Genomic DNA, 23,650 nt, shown 5'->3' with positions numbered 1-23,650 from the left:
TGTGTCCAGTTGCTTCGAGTTGTCGATGAATTCGCCCTCGCGCTGCCAATTGCTAGCTTCCTGGTTAGCTCACTTGGTAGAGCGACCGCCCCGGAAAGGCGTTGGTCCCGGGTTCGATCCCCGGACCAGGACGAATTTTTCGGCGACTAAGAGGCTTTACAGTCGATCCCGGATATATCGAACTCGAAGGGGATCGCGAAATAGTTCGATCTATCGATAATTCGAAATACGAAATATGCGTATTTAAGGCTTTAATTAAAGCACTGCAGGCCTCGACACAGTTTTCTGAAATCGTAAAAAGCGCGAACATGACGATTCGCTCACATATGCTAAAGAACAAGGTGAGAACGTCTTTTACAAGTTAGCACACTTTATTTCGCATGAATAAAGTCCATCAACTTGTCTTGCTTCTTGCGCGCCGTGAATTCATCAAGTCATCATCAATATTATATAAGCTTTCCAAATAAGTAAATTCAGCACCTTCCGCCACAACAGCGGTGATCGACGCTGAACGCTGATGCGAGCTCTGTAGCGCCGTAAAGGGTTTAGCGGTGGCAGCGGCGGCTGGCATCTTCAAACCGCACGGGTCCATTTTCGCAGCACCGGCAACGTCAGCTATGATCTCGGCATCGATGCAGTCAGAAACAGCTACGTCGTTATCTGCACCGATGAAGTCACTCGCTGTACTCCCGTCCCATACGGCGGCCGGAAACGCTAAGTCGCAAAATTCACTCATGCACCGTACGCCGTAGTCGGCGGTCATGACGCGCCCTAAGTCGTCACCTGGCACCAAGGCCCGTAAGGAAACGGTGCACGACGATGCTTTACTTGACGTCGTTTCAAGCACCGGTCATCATTTTTATCGCTACTAGCGGGACAATGTTTAGTTCGACTCCCGAATGACGATTTATCAAGAACAAAGTGCGAAGTACACACAGTACACATTCTGGAAGAGACAACAGCGCACTGCTGCACGAAGAAACATTTCTCCACCACTGACATGTTGGCGATACCGATGGCACTTATGGCTTTGCAGAAGGCAGCCGCTACTTTGGCGAAAAATGTGAAAAAAAAGCGTAGCCTTTGAGATCAGCGTTTTAAAACCGAAAACACTAAAAGTACGTCACGAGGTTGCGGATCTCGAAGGCCATGCTTTGCGGGCCCGCATGTCATCGTGCGCGAAGAGACAAGGAAGGGAATGCAAACATTACAACAAGACTGCGAAGTCACTTCGAATTCTCATTTTGGTGCCCTCGGCAATCAGCCTCTTTGAAAAACACTAGCCCATGCGTTAAAACCTGCGTACCGTGCGTAAAATATACCGGCGAACTGACAAGCGCTTCGCAACGAACTAGAGCAACGCAATTTCGTCACCTGCGCGCAACGAGGTATTGGAACTTATAAGAACGCGGCCGAAAAATGATCAATAGTTGTTAGGAAAAATGCACTTTCTGGGCTTCGGCGCGGGGCAGCGTTCGATATAGCGGATGTTTTGCTGCGCGGGAGTTCGATATACGTGCACACCAAACCCATACTTTTGCATGGGATATTCAAGGGGATTTCTCAGCTGTTCGATATAGCCAATAATTTGATATATCCGAGTTCGATATATCCGGGATCGACTGTATTTCTGAGAAATCCGTATGGATTTCCTTATGGCTTTGTGCTACGAATGGGTGGTTGTCTATTTCCCCTTTCTTAGTTTTTAATAAGCACTTTCTTTCCTATTGTCTCCGAAAACAATAGAGTGGCAGCTTCGTGTATCTTCTGAATTAATTGACCTACAAGAAAATTTTTTGCATATTTGAAATCGGCAGAAAAAACTACATAAGCATGTATATTTTCATCAAGTTTCGTTAAAAGATGCAGAAAATATGTCCACACACCATGTCCCCCCTTAATTTTTTTTCGCTTCGTATACGCCATATTTTTACCGTGACCGTGTCTGAAGTGTTCGTTGTAAAAGTAGGAGGCTTTGGAAAATGTTCGCTATATGTGGACGCAATTTCCATGGGTAGCATGGAAAATCGCAAGTGCACCGAAATGTGGTCGTCATAACCAATAGATGTTATATATGGGATCGTTATAAGTGGGTTCGACTGTAATACGTTCCCAAAAAGTACGATTATTCGGCAGCAACGTTCAGCACCGCGGAAAACTGTGGTCGATGATATGTTTTGTACTCAGAAACTCTCATTCAGGTGTGCAAAAAGGGCCCTCTCGTGTACTTGTGATGCGCAAAGTGGTAGACAGCCGCCGCGCGGCGATGGCAGCTTCTCCGCAGTGCCTTTCCCAGTGATGGAAGTGCTGCTCCAATTGCTCCAAACTGCTCCAAAAGAGAAATGCTGCTCCAAAGTGTAATATTTGTTAGTAACTGCTCCGAACCTGCTCCGAAATGGCGTTGGGGAACTAAAAACAATGAGCTTTAACCGTGTGACCATCCAGCGAGCCTAAACGAAAACAAAAATAAGCTGTATACACTATCGTCTAATATGCAGCTTGTATACTAGCTGTACACTAGCACATTGACAATGCTACATGGACTCGTATTGTCGATGTACAGGGTGTTTCTCAAGAAATGTGTCCGAAAATCATCAAAAATAAGGGAAATGGAATATTTGCTCACTGCCTTTATACATACTTTTTCTGTGGTGGGAGGCATCTTGAGATGACCAGACAGTAATTAGGACATTAATAAAATAAAATAAATTAACTTTTTAATTAGCGGAGACAGACGGTCTATTCAAATTGGAGAATTGCTACCCTTCCTGCGAAAAGGCCATTGCTGCTTGAGATTTTGAGAAATCAGCCTCCGGTAATTATTGCGGAGCAATGAGGTTCAGCCATATTCACTGGCGAAACCGAAACCAAATCTCCGATGAGCGCAACCAGCAGACGACCAGAATGATGTCACTGTTCACGACGGCGATTGCAGGCATGTTAATTCTTCTGCATTTGTTCACATACGTGCGCCCTAGGTGGTCTAATTGCAAAAGAAACCCACACAACCACAAAGCGAAGTCAATCGATGGTTGGTACAAGACGCTTGCTCATTCTAGACGTCTTGGAAGAGTATGGCTGTTGCACTCTTCCAAGTATCGGTTTCACCTGCCAAATTTGTCATGTTTCATTACTTGCTAATAATTGCCATCGGCTGCTTTTGTGAAATATGAAAGCGGCAACATGCTTTTCGCTGAAAGGGCTGCAATTTTCCCATTTGACTCGACCACCTGTCTCCTCTAATTGAAAAGTTGACTTCATTTCTTTAATTCCTGTCATAATTGAGGCCTCTACTCAGCTTAAGATGCTTGCTGCCACAGAAAAAATAATTACGAAGGCAGCATGAAAATATCTCATTTTCCATATTTGTGAAGATTTTCAGGCACATTTCTTGAAACACCCTGTATATCTGATTTAGTTGTATATTTGTACCTGATAAGCAGACTATTTTGGTGAAATGCGTGCAAGATTAGTTCATTATTATAACGATTACTAACTGCTGCCTTGACAACTTCGATGTGTGACTGATTACATTTTGCACTTTTATCAGCTTTGACCTCATTTATGCCACAAGAACTGGCATTTCGAGTGTATAGCTCATTTAGCTTATTTTATTTTAAAGTTTTCAATGCTGGCTATTTTGGCGAAATATGAAAATGACATGTTGAACTCGTACCAATTATAAACTGCTGCTTTGGCAATAGTTACATGTGATTGTGGCTACTTTTGTAATTTGGTGCTCAGCTCTATCACTTCTATATCATTTCTGCCACAAGTACTGGAATTTTAAATATATGTTGCTCATCTTAATTTGTGTTCAATGACCATCCATCTGCTTAATTACTTGTTTCTTGCAATTTGAAGTGATTATTATATGTGCAATAAATATTAATATTTCTGAAATGCCTAAATGATGCTTTAAACTCCAGGAGTGGTTTAGAATATTTTGCCATCTGCTCCGAAAACGCCAATAGCTGCTCCAAAGCACCATTTTTTCTGCTCCAGAATCTGCTCCGAAAATCAAAATGTCGCTTCCATCACTGCAGATACAGATCACAGGGTCTTAGCTTTTGCTGGTAGGAATTGAAAACATGTCATGGATCACATTGTGTGGCTAATCCCATAGTCACGCTGCATGAACAGTCAACATGGCCAATCTCCATGTACACTCGGGCCAGCATGGAGTGCCAGTTAGCGACATATCATGCGGCAATGGCTCTATGATTGCGATGTAACAGTGTGGTTCCCAATACGTTGGGTCCTATGGGAGCTATGCTGGGACTGGCCGAAAGCGAGTTGGCTGCTGGGAAAACATGACAGGTGCTACATGGTGGGATTCCACTGTATTGTATGCTGTACCACTGATCAAAGGCTAACCCCCGCTAGTTCGAACTCCGATTAATTCTAGCAGATTTTCTATCCCTTCGGAGGTTCGACTGTATTTTAGTTCAGAAACATGTGTCTGGTAACTGCTCCAAAATGTTGATTTGCTGCTCTGCATTTAGCGTAACACTCCAGTAGCTTGTTTGGGATACAATGTGACCTGGCAGTTTTGCAGTGATGAAAGTACCCTTGTTTTTTTCATAGCTTTGTTCACAAGCTTTTGTTTCGTTTGTGCAGGTGCAGGTCATTGTGATCATCTTCCCTACATCACGAGATGACCGCTACAGTGCAGTGAAGCGGCTGTGCTGTGTGGATATGCCTGTGCCTTCACAGGTTATCATTTCCAACACCATCGGACAGCAGCAAAAGCTGCGTAGTGTCACACAGAAAGTTGCTCTGCAGATCAACTGCAAGCTTGGTGGAGAGCTCTGGGCAGTGGACATTCCCATGGTGGGCATATGAATACTTCAGTATTTGCATGATATAGTGCAGCTGTCAATGTAAAGGGAATGCAGAAAATTATTCAAGATTGTGATGTGGGTTTACTGCCAACAAAAAATGTTGTTTGGTGGATGCACTGCTCCTGCAAGAAGTTTTGGATCTAAGGGGTCCCTGCACCTGTACAATAAAGTTGCATTAATTTGGAGTCATTGGGGCTATTTTAAAAATATTCAAATTAAAAGGGTTTTTGAACTTATCAGAACATATGAAAAAAAAAAAAACAGGATACAGAGAATTTGGATGAAAGTAATGAAAGATGCTGGTTTGCAGTGCCATACTTTTATTTTATTGTCAATTTTAGTCACATATCGCATGTTTTAGTAGTGCGTGTACAGCAAAAACATGCAGACCATGGCCCATTGCAGTGGCTTAGTGGCTTTTTCTCTGGGGTTTCATTCTCTGTTGCAGTGGCCACATCTTGAGCGGGATAAGTAACAAAACACAAGAGTTCAGATTTAGGTGCATGTTCAAAGGCCCTATGTGGTCAAAATTAATTGAGTCTCCCACTACAGCGTGCCTCATAATCATATGCTTTTGGCACGTGAGACCTCTAGATTGAATCATTTAATTCTCTTCTTTTTGCAGCAAAATGTGATGGTAGTAGGTGTGGATGTATACCATGACCTCACTCGTGGCAGGCAGTCTGTGCTGGGTTTTGTAGCCAGCATGAACCACAACATGACACGCTGGTTCTCCAAGTGCGCCTTCCAGGAGCCAGGCAAAGAGCTTGTCAACTGCCTCAAGGTAGCTTTCCTGGAGGCCCTGGTGAAGTTCTACGAGGTGAACCATCGTCGTCCGGATCGCATCTTCATCTTTCGTGATGGTGTGGGTGATGGTCAGCTGACTTATGTCAGCGAATACGAGATCGAGCAACTGATCAGTGCTTTCACCTGTGTGAGTCCAGACTACAATCCAGCTATTGCTGTAGTGGTTGTCCAGAAGCGCATCAACACCCGCATCTTCGCAAAGCTGGTGAGTAAGGTTGCCTCCCAAGCGTTGTGCTCATGGGTTTGTGTTGAAGCACTGTGAGGGATGCTAAAGAGAAATAGTGAATCTATTTAGACCTATAAAATGTACTTTTAAAACTTTCTTCACTAATTTCATAACAGTTCCATTCTTTCAAAAGAAAATGAAGGAATTTTGAAGTCTAGAAACACGATTTCCCAACTTGTGATAGCCATCAGAAAAAAATTCATTTTGATGACCTAGAAGTGTGACATTGAAAAAGAGTATGGCACAGTAATGATGCCGTTTTTGAAGAAGCCTTGTGAGTCTGTACAGTCGCTGATTGCATATTCGGCCACTGCAATTTCTGATGTGCCCCCTCTGATTTCATTGCTAATTTCAAGTTTCCACGCTGTTCCGGAAAAGCCCCCACCTTCCCCTCCCCAACACCAGCACCCATCCCAACAGAGCGGCTCGCTTCAGTTCCACGGTTGCTCTTCACATAGGGGCCATCGAGAAGGACTATATTAGTGGCCACTGTAGAAGAACAAATGTTTATGGTGTTCGCAAATGTAATCGCTCTAGTCACAACCAGTGTTACGGAATGGGCACCTCCATTGCATTCCAATTCCATTCCGGGGAATTAGAACTTGCCGCAATTCCATTCCTTTCAATTCCTCGAAATGAAAAAACTTGGCCCATTCCCACTTCGGGAATGGCCGGGCAGTTCAATTCCATTTCTGTAATTCCTCAGCGCAGGAAAGGCACCTTGATAGTTTTATCGAGTTAAGAATGAACACCCCATAAAGCTGATGTCATCAGATGCATTAAGAACTGCAAAAGTACGTAGAACACGTTACCAAGGTCGAGGGATAGTAGCTTGGTGACATATCTCATGCAGTACAACCACCCTACTAATCCCCATAGGTGCATTTCTCCGGCTGCCTGTAGTATTTGCATGGTCAGCATGTTTGAATGAATGGTGATGTTTTAACATTGTTTAAGCTTAAATGTGCTAATGCCAGAATGAGGACATAGCATATTTTTATGCTGACAAAAGTAGTATTCAAGAAGACTAAGTAGTTTTGCCACGCGTCTGGAGTAGTCGTGAATAGTGTCACGTGGTCGTGACGTCGATGAAGACAGGAGCCGGCGTGTTCAAGATGGAACTGTTTATTTGGCCGAACTTGTGGCCGGGAAATGGTCAAACCCGAATACATCAAAATAAAAGAAGCGGGCGTGGCATTGCCCCCCTCTTAAAAAACATCGTCCTGATGCTCGCGACAGAACATAGAGGTACTGGGTGCGAGAGGTACTGGGATCGATACCCAGCACCTCCACCAGATGTCACGTGGTCGTGACGTCGATGAAGACAGCAGCCGGCGTGTTCAAGATGGAACTGTTTATTTGGCCGAACTTGTGGCTGGGAAATGAAATGTAAAATTACAGCAATACACACTGTACACTGATAGTGGCGAACAGAGCGTCGGCTGTCGATAAAGTGCTCATGGCTGGGATGCGCCATCTTTTATACATCATGCATTGAACTTTCCAGTCTTATCACTGGTTGTCACGCAAGCACTGGAATAATCTAGACTATTCGCGTCCTGCGCGCAATCTTAACAAAACGATCTACTACAATCGTGAAGCTTCTCGAACACTGCGACACGGTCAGCTTCGAGCGTTGATAACCGTTCTTGCTGGTCAAACCCGAATACATCAAAATACAAGAAGTGGGCGTGGCAATATCGAGAAAACTAAGATTTGGTTAATGGGGAACAAAACCCTCTAGATCTGCTGGTATTAGTTGGAACAGTGCACCGCTCGGGCGCCTTGTGCCTTTGCATCGAATACGGAACACTGGGCTGCATTGCTCGTCAGCACTCACACTTGTCAAGTGCACCTCACAAGCATGGATGGGGTGAAGAGAACTTTCTGTGTGCACCTGTGCGCAGGTATGCAGTGTCTTCCTTGTCGCAAAGGTTATTTACGTGTGTCAGGTACTAAACTGTTCGTGAGATAAAGATCAGGCTGTGCGTAGAGTATTTGCCATTTTTGTGTGGGGGTATCAATGGGAACCAACGCGCAGGGATAAGTTGTTTCTCCCTTCAGTATCTGCTGGGATAATGCATTTGTTTGTACACTGACTTATGCCTCGGTTTGTAGTACGTGCGTTGCTTATAAATGTACCGTGCTTGTAATCAGCCAAGCCATTTTAAAAATGCTGCTTTATTGTTAAATTCGAGACTCTGACTTACTAATGTTTGAAGTTTAAGGGGGGACGCGGCTTTCGTATCGCGCAAAATGGCAAAAAAATCGATTTTTTGAAAATCATATTTTCAGTTTCTGTAGCCCTTTTTCTATCTGATTCCAAAATATCTTCACTGAAAACCACCTAGAAGTGCTTTAAAAAATTTGTTGCACGTGCTGAGTTGGCGAAAATTATTGTGGAGATCGCAAAAAAACGGTGGTTTTCAAAAAAGTCTTGCTCCGCAACGGCACAACCGGGCGCCGCCATTTTGAGCTCGCCGTAAAGAGCATTTCTTCGTTTTCAAATTCCCCGCCTCAGCTGGCTCCTCCCTTTGAAAACAAGCGCACAAAAAGCAAATCTCTGAAGGTCGTTTCGAGGCCTCCGATTGGCCGCGTCCGCCATGTTGCTCCAGCACGCCTCGTCATTGGTCCGATGCTCGCTCCGAGAGGACAGCCGTCTGCTGTACGCGTCGCGATGTTACCTGATGTTACGACTGTCGAAAATCGCGCTACTTAGTGACGCGTTCACTCGTCCTGTGTGCACGGGTCGACGATAATTTAGAATATGATTACCCTGTAGTTTGACAGCTGCAAGCGGAAGCGCAGTCATCAGTGTACGATAGACGATAGCGTGCCGCGCTCGTCGCGAACATCGCAGATGCGCGTCTCGGGTAGAAGTTCAGCTTGTCAGCACTTCGTACTCCGAGACGAATAACTTCGCGCTACTACTCTTTGTACTCGCGATCGAACATGACTTGCTTTGAAACATCGGGCACCGCGGCCACGCACACCGCGACCGAGCTTACTGCTCGGAGTCGTGGCTAGGCCTAACTCCGCTCACGGCGCTGGTTTACGAGACGAATCCGAACTTTGCGGGCAAGGACATCGCGCTAGCGGACAAGCCGCACTGTGCTTCGTCACAAGCAGCAAATCGCATCGTCCGCTGGCTCCTCGAAAGTGCTGATGGACATTTTACGAATCGGCAGCGGACCTCCTGACCGCTCGGAGCAGCGGCTAGCAATTTCGCGCGTCGGCGCCGCAAAATGCGAGACCAAGCACGTTATGTGCGCCGATGTTTCGTCGCCGCGGCTAGGAGCATTGTGCATTGTCACCGAATGCCGCCAGCCAGCATATCGTGCGCCGACTTCCCGGACCCCGCGGCCGAGTACATCGGCTTGAAAGAAAGCGCTGGTGACGCAATTTAGGCACGTTTGGATTCGTGCTTGGTATCGCCGCTAGCTCTGATGAATCTTCGAAAATAACGAATGCTTCGCAAATTAACGTTTCCGCGACCGAGTAGATGATGAAACGCATCACAGGCGGGGTTTGCAAATGAGCGTGGCGTTTGTGAAGCAGGGAGTTGAATTTATATCTGACCAACTCGCGTTATTGAATAAACTGCTCAGATATTTGATCCCAGAAATGTTTGCAATAACTGTGCCAATTTTCATCAAAACCTACGAAGAAAAATGCCACGTCCCCCACCTTAATTTTATTCAGAAGGTCACTGGAAAGAATGACCTCCGGTTCGCATGCATTGTTTGTGATGAAGACAGTGATACTTCCCTCACTCTGAAGAAAGAACATACAGATTTATTCCACTGGCTAAAGAAGACTGTATAAATCATGTCAAAGAGAGGATGGGTACAGCTCTCCAACACATGTGTCAAGAAGCAAGAAGGATAGACTAGGAGGATGGGGCAGCCTGACTGAAGACCTGATTAAAAGACTGACTAGTTGTTATGGCATGGCTATCCGTGACAACATTGGCCTGACGCAGGACTTGATCAAAAGGCTCACCAGCTATTATGGCCTAGCACTGCGAAGCAACACGGACGTCGAAGATCTGAAGAAAGCAGTGATGGCCACCTTTCATAATGTTTCATCGACAGATGCAGAACCTCATCAAGAGCTCTGTCCTTCCGGTGCCCGCAGCTGGTACAGGCACCGTGCAGCAGAGGCAGAGGGGAAGCCACAACTTCCACACACGTATAACATGCCCAACAAAGTTGTTGAAACGTTGCGGCCAGTGTACCAACACCTGTCTGACCCTCAACTGCAGGCTCGTTGCAGTGGCAACAAGACACAAAATGCCGCTGAAAGCCTTCACTCGGTGATTTGGTCTCTAATTTCTAAGCAGCAGCATGCCTCCCACTTCACTGCGGAAGTAGCAGTCCATGAGGCAGTTGCGAGGTACAATGCAGGCAACTTTCAAGCTTACACCAAGATTTGTGCTGCAATGGGTGTGCAACCTGGGGCCCTTAGCCTCCACAGGGCTGCTAAAAAGACGCTCAGCGAGCAAGGAAGTCATCGCACATGCATGAAGTGAAAGGGCAGAGACGCAAAAGGTTGCCTCTACACAAGAACACCAAGGACTACAGTGCTGGTGCCTTCTAACAAATGTAAACAACTTCGAAAACTTTGATAGGCTTTTTCTCACAAGTGTGTTTTGGACATTGTGCATTGCTCGTGGAAAGAGTAGCACGGGAATGACTGGACCGATTTTGATTCTGTTTCTTTTTCCTGAATCCCTGAACACTGCTTGTGGGTATGACATTCTTCAATTTCTTGTTTATGGCCCAGTTATTTTTCTAGATGATGATTTGTCCATGACACTGTTTCTGACAATGTGTGTCAGCAGCCATGATGATGTCTAAAAAAAAAAGAGAATTTACTAAACAATTCTGAGAGTGTCATACCCTGTAGTCTTCTTTTGAGTAAAGATCAACACCATTTGCAGCTTCCTGGCATGTTTTGTTACAGCGCTAGGCTTTCCACAAGCAGACCATATAATTGGACCATGTAGCATGATGTAACTTGAGAACTACTCAAGGTATCATGATGAAACTGCATATTTCCCTATACAAGACACTTATTAGTATGCATGCCAAATTTCATTGCTCTAGGTCAACAAACAAAAAAGTTTTTTTTCAATGCCACCTCCCCCCTTAAAAACACGTAGACAAAAACCTGCTCTGTTTTCGGAAAAAGACTTAATTCCATTCCCATTCTATTCCGTGCAAAAGGCGCTTAATTCCATTCCTCCAAGCATTGTCCCAATTCCATTCCCATTCCATTCTGGGGTCGCGAAAATGGGGAATGATTCCGGAGTAATTCCAATTCCAAAGTGGCAACTCCGCAACACTCACAACATGCGCATGCTGAATTGTAATCTGCGTCACTCGTGGCACCTGTCCATCTAGGCTTACCATCCTTATTGGGTGTTGCTCTTATCTAGGTGGTGTACGAACGTCCCAGCGAGTTTCCTCTGAGTAACAGGTAGCAATGTCAGACTATACTTCTGGGTACGGCCATGGCGCTGTACCCATTAGCGTGCATGTGCACAGTCGCAAATTGAGAAATTTTTCTGACCAGTGGTACAGTAAAGCTACTTTTTCCTGGTGAATCATTTCTTTCCTTTTTTCTTTTATTCCCCCGATTGTGCGGGTACGGCTGTAAATCTCACAAAAAACATCCCCAACATCACAGCAGCATAATGTCACTGATTGCTGCATGGAGAGCCACCACTAAGGACGGTAAGCCTAGATGGACAGGTACCACGGGTGAAACCAATTACGATTCGGCATGTGCGTGTCGTGACTGGAGCGCTTACATTTGCCAACACCACAAACATTTGTTATTTTGCTCCGGGCAATAATACAGTGGACTCCCGTTAAGACAAACTCTAAAGGACCGTGGCCATCTGTTCGTCTTATCAGGAGTTCGGCTTATCAGAAGTGCTCCCAAAAAACAGGCATGCTAACATGCCTAGTGCATCCAAGTATGTTACTTGAAAACACTGAATGGAGTGGACTTACATTGGGGCAAAATGACAAGAAAAAGCATTTTACAGTCAAATCTCGTTACAACGAACACCACATTAACGAACATTTCAAATTAACAAACTTTTAAGAAATCCCGTGCCGATTGCTTATAGTTTCAATGTAAAAATATTTCACTACTACAAACTTCAGAATAACGAACATTTCAGAATAACGATCGTTATTTAATTCCCGTGTAATCTTAACAACACCTCAGTACTACGAACTTATATCCCGAAATGCGAGGATTCTTAGATTTCAGTGTATCGGTCATGGCAGTCGGAGCTGTAAGGTAGCAGACGACGCAGCGCGAAGAGCGGACGCCCTCCCGCTAAAACCTGAGATGGCACGGGAGGAGAAAGACGCGGGCGGAGAACTTTTTTTTTTCCCTTCGTTGCGGAGGCGACAACGCATCAGGTTTTGTAAAAGCCCAACCGCATGCGTAGCACGCGACTTTCGAGCGAAGGCGACTGCGACAAACGGGCTCCGTCGCGCTGCTCGATTGAAAACTATTGCGCGCACGCAGGCAAATTACGAAAAAGAATTACAGAGTAGATGAATGACAACATGCCAAATTTATTATTGTCTTGTTTGAGATAAAGATGCCATAAAAGCGTTTCGGGACTTCCTTTTTTCGCAATCTTATGTTTAACCGCGGCAGTAGTATCTGCTGTGATCCCACGGGGCGCCCGGAAGCGTACGCTGCCTACGCTACGTCGCACTTTGCAAACTGCGTTATGTTGGGGTTAGTCCACGAGGCGCATCTCGACAACGTTTCCTCTTGCTGTCATAGAACGTTTAAGAAAAGCCGCAGCGCCTCACATTGTTGCTTCGCAGGGAGAAGGGCTACCTCACACGACGACGATGTTGACATTGCAGCAAGCTACCACCAATGCAGCAAGCTACCACCGAAACATCAAAACGAACCGTCGATCATAAATAACGACAAAATACGGCCGCTGCCTCGCTCTCTGCGTGAGATGGGGCTGTAAATAAGGTAGTCTATAACTTGCATTCCTTGAAGTACGCGCCGATTGGAAGCATCACGAGCAAATTGCAACCGAAGCAAGGGTCAGAGATGCTGCCATGTTGTTGGATATCGTCATGCTCACTTCCGGGCGACAAGCGATGTTTTCTGGCTTTCCAGAAACCTGGGATGCTATCGCGGAACGATTCTATTTCAGATTCCAATGCCTTTCGTGCTTTTCGCGCTTGGCCAGTGGTCAGAACGACGGTCCGTCCGCGTTATCAGCGCGATCAGCCAGCCGTGTGGGATCGGAAATAGCATCGTTTCGCGATTGCACCCGTGCGACAAGCGACGGCGATGGATGGCCCTCCGCGACAGCAAATCCTGTCGGCCATCGCTCAAAACTCGCGTGCATGCAGTTGGGCCTTAAAGGATTGCAGCGATGACATGGATGACGATGTCACGGTAGCACCCGAAGATCGCGACGAGTCCATGTCGGCCACAGATGCATTGGACTACTTGAGGAAACTCCGCATATTCATAGAAAAAAGCGGAACAGCGACCGAAGCGGCGGATAAAAATGCGGACGGTCTAGAATCGTTTGTGACGTAGAGTTTGTGCTGCACCCGTCAAAAAAACGATCACAGACTATTTCAAATAAACGTGCCTTGTCTGACGTTCACGTGTGCATTGTTGTGAGAAACGAGTTCAAGGACGTACCGTTGCAAAGGTAGGATGTTTGTGTTACTGAAATTCTATTATGGTAAATTTTTGGGCTTTCACTATAACGACCTTTCAGAATAACGAACATTTTCCCGCGGTCCCCTGAAGTTCGTTATACCGAGATTTCACTGTATTTGCTCAGCTTGATAAAAACTATGCCCTAAAGTAGAGTATTTGTACGAAACTAACGAACACCCGATTTTGTGGGTTAAAAAATGAAAATGCTCATGAAGATACTGCTACCACATTTAAATGATAAAACTGTAGCACGCTCCAATGTTGATGATTCGAAAAAGAGAGAGACAACAATTTTCTTCAATTATTGTAAAAGTTATTCTCTTGGCAGTTCATTTTCTTCTGTGAGCCTGTTTTGCTGGCTCTAAGATCACTTCTGGTTACGCCTCGGTCGTGTGCTGTTACCTTGACAAAGTCATTATAGATGACTTGCTTAAAGGGGCCCTCCAACACTTTTCTTGAAGCGCCTACATCGCTGCCGACCGCATCAACGCGTAGTGGCACTCGCGAGAACTATTGCGCGCGGAAATGACGAAGATGAGCGCTGGCCTATGATTGGATAAATGTAACAGAAGTAAAAGCGGCGTTGCATCACAAAAGGGGTTATTATTGGGTTTAGTTTTTCTTTAGCATGCTTTTTTCACTGAACACCAACTAGACGAACGGTCTTAAGACTTTTTCAGCTTTAAAACTGCAGCGCCTGGCATAGAATGCGCCTAACGCCACGGCGCTGGAGGAAATGCACTAGGAAAGGTTCCAGGCGCCGTTGTTTGAAGAAACTGAAGGGAAAAAATTGTAAGAGCGTTGATATAGACGCCGTCACAACAAGAAAGATGCCTAAAACTGCAAAACATGATAGAGGCATTCGCGATCTGCCTCGTTTCGCACGTGCAGTTCACTCTTAATGCACCACATTGTTTGTTGCTATCGCAACGGCGTCATCATTACGTTTGAAAGAACGGGGGAACATTGTATACAAGCTTCCCATATGTAGGATCTTTCAGTTCCTTTCATTGGGGCGCCAGCCAACGTCACAGGGAGAGTGAAACGTGGTCAGGTGACCCCGCGAAAATCGAGTTGAGGGTAGGCCTCCATTTTATTGTATTTTGAGTGTTCTAGGCTGAATAACTTCGGACTGCGTGCTCCTATTGCTGCCGTCCTTGCTGCATTAATCTCTTCAGCCTTCAGTCTACGCAACCCAAAAGTAAAAAATCTAAAACAATGAGGTCTGGAAAAGTGTTAGAGGGTCCCTTTAAGAAAGTCTGCAATCTTTTCTTTGAGGTCCGCATATTTTCCCATAGTAAGTTTTCCTGATCGACGTGCACCTGAAGATATCCCATCGTGCTACTCACAGTCACAAGCCTTGCGCGCACGAAAAAGACACAACGCAGCTGTATTCGGTGTACAAAATAGCCTTCCCTTGTGGTGCACTTCCCTAATTAAAATGGCTCATCACAATTTGCACTTCACTGGGAACAGATACAGTCAAACCTCGTTTATATGTACCGGCTTTAAGCCTTTAAGCGTACTAACGGTTAAAGCTCTTGTGCTCTTCTGTTCTTTGTACTTGAGCTGGGAAACCAAAGAACAGGGGGGAATACAAAAGGACACAATGGCTTGGAGGCCACAGTTGTAATCCCCCAACTCTTTTCATGGCTTTCTTTGCTGATAAAGCTGGCACTTCCTCCACCCACAGGCTGGGGATCAGGGGGATTCCAGGTCTATCCCCTGACCTATCTTTTTCATTTACCTCGCACCCTCCGCATCGAGGTTTGCTTGGCGTCTTTGTCCAGGAAACACTTTTTTTGCTTTTTTTCTTTTCCTCGGTCACCTGAATACCCTGCCAAGACTGCAATGTTCATTTCACAGAATTGCCAGCATTGTCGGTAACTGCGAAAGTTCGTCTTAACAGAAAGTACAGTTAGGTGGTTCGTCTTAAGCAGATTTTTGTTGCATTGATTCTATGGGAAACCAAACAAATGGTCCCATGTTATTCGGCATAAGCGAGAATTCGTGTTAAGGGGAGATGCGGGTTGAAGACACTTTTTTTAAATATTCAACTTAGAGCAATGAAACTTCGGGTATTTGTAGAGATTTTTATGATGATTTCAAATATATAATTAGTTTTCTTGTAAGTTGCATACTTTTTGTTCTGCACCATGACAAATGTGTAAAACATAGGCCTTTTAGCCCCCCTTTTCGATCCTTAAACTTCTATACATTTTGCCAAATAATGGCTCATATTGTTCCATTTGAACTGTAGAGTGCCGAAAACTATCCAGAAAGTGCATAGAAAATATTTGCTAGACGTGAAAAATTCAAACATGGAAACTATTATTACGCCGACCCCGGTAAATGTTTACTTGCGAATTTCCTAATATGCATAAATACAGTTAACTGCCGATTTTTCGGACTCCCTAGGGATCGCGAAATCGTCCGAAAAATCGGGCAGTCCGAAAAATCGAATTCATGCTTTTTTATTTAGCTGAAGCGGTCAAATCGCCCCGGCCACGTCCGAAATAGCTTTAATGCCTCCCAGTACAATCATCAGGCATTTTGGTGCGCGCCCAGGCTCTCGCAAATACATTCGGTACCTGCCGCGAAACCCGCTTAACTACGTACGTGCCAACCGCCACTTTTGCATCTCGTGATGAGCGCCGCTGATAACAGCAAAGCGCGGAATAGATTACGGCTATCTCGCATGAAGCGTTTGTAAACGATGACGCGGAACACAAAGACTGTGGCGGAAGAGCGGACGCCTCGTCCGGCTTTCTCCGATGCGTGTGCGATGCGCACACACATCGCTGAATCGCCGCCGATACGCAGCATTTACTGCCGTGTCAAGCCGATCGTTTCTAGTTGTGTGCAGCACATCGCCAACTAAGCTGATGCCGTCACTTTACTGTTGCTGTATCGTACGCACGTATTTATCATGAAAGGGTTCGTGATGCGCACTTGGTTCCTGACCGCACACGGGCGCGGCAATGGCGAGCTGGTTTCGTCCGCGAAGGCAACGCGACTATGCGGCGCACTTAGCGGTCTCGCACAAAGACGCAGTAGGAATGGCGGCGCGGCGCATTTGGGTTCTCGCCTATTAAATGCGTGCAGTACGCATGCAACTGCGCTAGGCCATGTGCACTACCGAGCAGTTAACTGAAGATGCTTATCAAGGGTTGTCAGCGATTAAGCCGTACTGGCGCGTTTGCCAGCTGCCGCCATCACGCCTCCGTGCATTTCCACTGCTTATCCGTAACATCGCCGTACGGCGCCGCGATAGCGGCCCCTTTGAATTTCTGGTCTGGTTCACCCCATAACGCTTCGGCATTGCGGCAAAGCTGACTTTCGGACTCTGCTACTGTCTCAAACAGATCGACTCGCGAAAGCGCTGGTTCGAACCTACGAGATAATAGACGCGGCAGAGGTGGGGGCTTCAAATAATGCCTTTCGGACCTGCAATTTGGGCAGAAAGTCCGAAAAATCGGACGCGGAATAGCTTCAGCGTCCGAAATTTCGGACGTTCTAATACATTGAAGTCTATGGGGCTGGTGACGGTGCCGCGAAAGCGTCCGAATTTTCGAGCATGTCCGGAAAATCTGGCGTCCGAAAAATGGGCAGTTGACTGTAATATTGAGATTTGGGGGAGATAACTGCGCTCCTCACTCCTTAGAGAAAATTTGGGCAAAATTTCATGCAGATCCGAGCAGCAGAAGTACCAAAAACAAGAGGGGCACGCTCAAAAAGTTGCCAAAAAGTGTGTTTGGAGAAAAACGAATTTTAAAGTTAAAATTGGATGTTTATTTATGAAACAGGTAACGAAATCCTATCAAAACTGCACACAAAAGAGATAAACTGTTCTTCTAGTAGCCACTGCCACCTAAATGAGCCAGCGCCATAAGTTTCTCCTTCACAGTGTCGTGCCTGGGTATTTGGATCCGTCCCTTCTCGGCAACCATGCTATTGCTACGATCGGGCAGCGTCGTACCTGGACTCCGTTTGGTAGCGTAGTCGAGTCTCCGGGTTGAGGAACTGATGCTAGCAAGATGGGAAAACAATAACAAGTTTACTGGCACTTTTTGTACACTCAATTTACATCGTGACAAGGACAGAGTTCAGCGACGAGCGAATTGGATGAGCCTGTTACCGAGGGCTCAGAGCCCCATTTCTCACTCAGCACCGTCGTTTTAACTCCTCAGTTTGGCTTCTCCTTCTTGATGACCACCAATCACACACACGACCCCACCCACCATGGCACAGTCCATTTCACTGTCGCTGAGGGGTCGTTGCACTCTTGAAGCAGCAAGGGTCAGGTGGTCAACGGCATGCTTGTGGGGGAAGCAAGGGTCTGCAGCGACTCCTGTCCAAATATGCAGGTCATATCGTTTCGGCAGCATACCAAGTCAAACCCAGGTGACCCATTGTCTCCGGCTTTGCCGTCCCGGACCTTGAGGCCGAGATTCTGCCCATTGTTGGTCACTCGCCGTCCGAGGAATTCCGTTTCGTGGAAGGATGCAGGTGTTCTAGCAGTGTGAGAACGCCTCGCCCGCCGATTCTCATGGTCAGGCATCGCCACCGACTGCCAGTCATAACAGCCTCCTCCCTCGCCAGTGGAGAAACGGAAGGTAGCAGCCACCGCTGCTGCTCGAAGGGTCGACGGAATTCGCCACCGTTGAATGCCCAAAGCTCGTCTTCGCTTGAAGCATTGTCTGGTCAGTTGCAACCCAAATTCTTCGGCCTCTCTGAAACTCAACCACATGCAGAGCAAGCACTCGGCCGCCCGAGCAAACCAGGCCAAAAGAGGGTTGGTAAACAAACTTTCTTTACTAGCTTTTACGAAAAGCTCAGACTCAAAACTCTCAGGACTTACTTATGCTGAGGAACCAAACATGCTACTTTACTCAATCACACAAATAACTGCACGAAAAAGAAAAAAAAAAACTTCAAATATCAATTTCGAGACATTGGGAAGAGCACCCCAGAATCGCTTAGAAAGAGCGGCTAAGCGCGTCAGCGTTTCCACTCAAATTTTGCCCTTCTTATCCTTAATGTCGAAAAGATATTACCTAAAAAATACAACTCCCCCTCAGAAGGGGACTGTTCTTAGATGTCGCGGTTTGCAGCCAGGCAAGGGGATAACGGTCCGTATCTACGCTGAATTTGACGCCTCCGAGATAACACTGCAAATTATGAATGGCCCACACAATGCAAGCGCACTCCCTTTCTGAAGCGCAGTACGCCATCTCTCGAGAACTCAATTTTCGGCTCAAGTAGAGCACGGGATGTTCATTACCTTCGTCATCCTTGTGACATGGAACGGCACCTAGGCCTCGATCACTCACACAACTCTGGACCGTGAATTCTCGGTCGTAATCCTGAGCTCGCAAAACCGGACGGTTAATCACTACCGCCTTCACGCTTAAGAAGGCAGCTTCCTTCTTTTCATCCTAGACTACCTTCGCCTGTTCTGTCCCGCGAACAACATCGGTCAAGGGGTGACCAACGATGAATAAATTCTGATGCAAAGACTGCATTCCAGCGAGCCTCAAAACGCCCCTTCGTCCGTCTTTGTTTTGGGCCGCGGATAGTCTACTACTGCCGAGCTCTCAAGCTCACTAGGTTTCCTGAAACCTAGGCCTACGCCGTGACTTAAGGGGGGACATGGCTTGTGGAGACCAAAAAATCATCAAAGAAAAAAGTGTTTTTTAAATTATAAATTTGACATCTACAGCTATTATTTCGCATGTAAAGCCTAAGAGAAGTCTTATAAGATCAGTATTTCATCTGCAGTTTAGACCTGTGCAACGAGTACAAGCTGAACGTTAAATGTTTTTGGGTCATTTATTTAGCTTGTCGGAGTGATATCTCATGATCTAGAACAGCTAGAGCTGTAATTACTTTTTTAACATCAAGCCCAAGCTGTGTATCACAAAGTGCTGAGAGCAGAATTCTAATTATCTGCTCATAGATTTTTTAAAATTGATTTTGTTTTTTCTTTACAGTAGTCATGGTACAAACATTGAATTTTGATCATCTGCAGAATGACTAGTTATGATCCGATCTGAAAACTGTTTGCAGCGTTGCACTTATTGCATATAGTAGTATCTAGCTATCTGATAATATTCACTTTCTGCTGAACGGCTTTTCTCCTATTGTCTCCGGAAACAATAGAGAGGCAGCTTTGTGCATCTCGTAAACCAGTTTGCTTACAAGAAAGATTATTGTATATTTGAAATCAGCATGAAAAACCAAACAAGTCTATTTAATTTCATCAAGTTTGGACATAAGATACAGAAAATATCTCCACACACCATGCCCCCCCTTAAATAGTCTACGATTGCACCTGCAAAACGACCTTCTCATCCTTTATAGTCAGAACCCCAACAAAAGGTTCGACCGCAACTCATACATGCCGGAACAATCGCTCACACCGTAACGTTCGGAAAAGCTTAATGATCCGCTTGTGTGATCACTCGATCATTATTCCTTCACAAGAAAAAGAACAAAACATAATGGGATAAACACTGCCTTCTAACAGGTTCATTCGGTTAAAGTTACCTGCCCATGCCAACGCCTCTGATAAAAACCACTGTGCTCTCCTGAGCGCTTCAATACCTCATTCCTATAGCGTTGCAAAAGACAAAGTACAACTAACCACTCACTTAATCCCTCTTAGTTCTTCTAAAAGCTTAACCTTACGTTACGTTACAACACGCATTGTACAAAAAAAAAAAAAAACCCAGGTGTAATACACTTCAAAAAGCACCTCAAACGTTTGCATTGGTTTTATGCTAAAACCTTGCACCAAATGCTTGTCAATCCAACTAGCACGTAACGAAAACTGCACCGCTCAGTGTCAAACTCATTTCGCAAGCTGATGCAGATATCTCTCCTCAAATGCGTATTCACCCCAAATCGACATGAACGGGAACGCATACGATATCGCACATAACCTTTCAAAACTACAAAAGTTACAGTTTTCGCGCTAAAAACACCTTCCTCAGAAGTTCATCCTAATGTTAAAAAAAAAACTTCGACGCTCTCTTCAGCCTTTACTACTGCGCGGTTTTTCTTCTTAAACCTTTGCACCACATCTCGTAACACACAAAATTAAACTGGCTGAATTCTACATTCCTTACAAAAAAATGAGTAATCCTAGTCGAACTGACTGTTCCCCTTTTCTCAATTAGATTCGCTTGAATCGTACCCGATGGGGCCGCGGTCCTGCCGGCTTTCTAGCTCGCCAGAGGCTAATACATGCACGAGCTATCCCCTGCACACTACAGTCACGCTTCATTCCGCACTTCCGCCGGCTCCCTTCAGGAAGGCGAATGGAATGCCAGAAACGGGAGGGAAACCCTGTCCATTCTCCCTTTGTGCTCGCCTCTGTGCGGTGCTTTGTTACCCGCCCTACACTGGCCTTTCGACTTTGACGACTAGGACACAGCTGCTCTCCCGAAGCTGTCCTCAACCTCGCCTTCCGTCGTGGGAGCGCACCTTGCTTTCTCCCTCTGCGCCCCTCTCGCTGCTTGCGGCTGAATGAACGCCTCAATTTACGTTTCCGCAAACTGTCCTGTGGCCTACCCTTTTGTCTTTTTCGCGCCGCGTTGGGACCTTTCTTAAGCTTACTCTGTGCCGAATGCTTCCGCCGCTTTCTTTTTCTACGATGTTGGCGAACCTCCTTTCTCTCGATGCCTCGATCATCGCTTCGGGTCGCGACATGCGGAGTTGTGCAGCTCGTTGGTGCTTGTACTAAACCTTCGTTCTCGCGCAAGCTTTTCGATTTCTCCGCCACGTCGGATGTTAGGGCCACATTATCTGTGTCAACACTCACAAATTCTGAAACTGTGCCCTCTCCGATGGTATCGCTGCATCCCTGGAGCGTCGCGTCTTTGCTAAGGTTGCTCGCCCCGCTAACCGTGTCTCCTTTTGACGGTTCCGAAACGTCCGCCGAACGCTTTCCCCTCTTTCTTTTTCTGCGCTTTCGGCAAACATCCTCTCCCACGACGCCTCCATCCTCGCTTCGGGTCGCGACATGCGGAGCCGTGCAGCTCGTTGGTGTTTCTGCTACACCTTCTATCTTGCTCACACTCGAATTCTCCGTTACGTCGGACTGTCGGGCCAAATTATCTGCGTCAGCGCTGATAAAATCTAACTCGTGAGCCCTCACCGACGGCATCGCCTAACCCTTGAAGCGTCGTGTCATTGCCATTGTCAGCCACCACGCTAACAGGGTTTACTTCTGACGATTCCGAAACGTCCTCTTGAGGCACGAGGAAGGTTTCCAGCTCCTCCTTGAGCCCATTAGGGCGGCTAGTACCAACCTCGTCCACGAAAGGAGCGTCTTCCGGAATTGTCCCTAACTCAAGACCTGCCAAGGCCTCATTCTCAACCTGCTCTGCTTTCATGCTCTCTTGAAAGCTCGGGCCTTTCTCTGGCGCGATCCCACCAACGGCGACCTCTCGCTCATTGTTCTCTCTCTTGCTCTTACGCTTACGCCTCCTTTCCTCGAACGCCTGTCTCTTTGCTTCGAGTTTTACGCGGCGTTCCTCTCTTTCACGCTCACGCCTCTTCCCTTTCGAGTTCTGCGCGGCGTTGTCTCTCTCTTTCGAGTTCTGCGCGCCATTCCTCTCTTATACCATATATTCCGAAACTCCGGAATAAAGATGCCTCAATTACATCGTAGTTGTTCGCGTCCTTCTCACTGAGTCACGCAACAACCTCAACTGCCTCACTGGGCAGAACTGACATTAAAGGGACCGACAACTGATTTTTCTCGACCCAGCTTTTTACGGCGCGACAGGAAGCTTACCCTTCGTAGCGTTTGTAGCTGCAGTGGTTTATCCTAAAAGCACGTAGTTATTTTATCAGCAGTATTTTTCGGTCTGAAAGGCTCCAAACACGCATGAAGGCTTGCTCCAGCAACGTTGAGAATTGATAGCGATGCCGCTAGCCCTTGTGAAAGCTGTCGTTGTTCTGCATTCGCAGGAGTTACTGTAGCTATGCTTCACCACCTTTACTTTGAACTTTCCAACCATTCTTGAAAAGAGCAAGCTGTTTCAATGAGATGATGTGGCTTTATACACCTTCTCGGTATTTGTACAGCGTTGTGTGCGCCTGAGCCCTAGGTTGCCTGCGCCTGTGTCATGGATGTCTTGTCCCGGCATGGGATCATTACGCCAAGCGAAGGCAGTGCCACTTTGTTGCATACAGCTAACGCAGGCCAATATGTACATTTTTATGGAGTAGTATCTTTTATTATAAAGAAATGAACAATATTTCAGTACTAACAGAAAATTCATCGAACGCATACACCAATCAATGGTCACGTGACCGGCTTCATCGGACTGTTTATGATTTGGCCGCCAGAGGTGCCAAAGGTCATTTTTCGCGACTTTCAATGAAGAAATAAAAATTTAAATCCACCTCTCACGAGATAAACAGGGTTGGTTTGAGTCAATGCGACGGACAATCTTTCCATCAGTGCAGTCATCTCATTTCATGTTCTGGGCAGTTGTCGGTCCCTTTAACCCCTGAGACCAAGTGTCTCGCTCAAAAGACAGTTCCTCACACATTTGCTCAAATTGTGCAAGATATAGGCCGATATCCCCTGATACCTCATATGGCTGCATATACCTTGACATCTTGAACTCTGCCTTCTTGTTGAGTAGAGGTACCACTCACTGGGGACTACTGCCCGACCTCCTACTCAACCTTAGGAGTTCTACCTTGACTTCTAGTTTGCGTAGCTCAATCTCTTGCTCACGCATCCTTTCCTCATGCTCGCGTCTTTTTGCTTCGCGGTGTTCCTCTCTTTCTCGCTGTCTGAGCTGCTCTTCCTTTTTTTGTTTGATGCACTCCCATTCTTCACAGAGCTCCTCATCATCGGCCCCCAAATCAATGATTGCCTGTATGATTAGGGATTTTCGTGCCAAACCCTTTGTAACGATCCCCAATTCCTTACATAACAGCAACAAGTCCGGCTCCTGCAGCTTCTCTAAATCCATGATCGTCCTGAGTGCCCGCTACTTCCAAAATAACTATCCGAGAG

The 23,650-nt window shown here is 46.2% G+C and overlaps 1 protein-coding gene across 1 annotated transcript in view; it reads left to right on the top strand.

The window, feature by feature from the left end:
• LOC119394305 (piwi-like protein 1) overlaps window positions 1-23,650 on the top strand; it is a gene marked incomplete in the record, with an annotated part of 194,538 nt that overhangs the window by 154,367 nt on the left and 16,521 nt on the right. The window contains 2 exon segments of the mRNA XM_037661595.2: window positions 4,621-4,833; window positions 5,470-5,856. Coding sequence (XP_037517523.1) covers window positions 4,621-4,833; window positions 5,470-5,856 — 600 coding nt within the window.

Source organism: Rhipicephalus sanguineus, chromosome 1, assembly GCF_013339695.2.
Source record: "Rhipicephalus sanguineus isolate Rsan-2018 chromosome 1, BIME_Rsan_1.4, whole genome shotgun sequence".
Classification (NCBI taxonomy): domain Eukaryota; kingdom Metazoa; phylum Arthropoda; class Arachnida; order Ixodida; family Ixodidae; genus Rhipicephalus; species Rhipicephalus sanguineus.
This window is presented reverse-complemented; position numbering and strand designations above follow the sequence as displayed.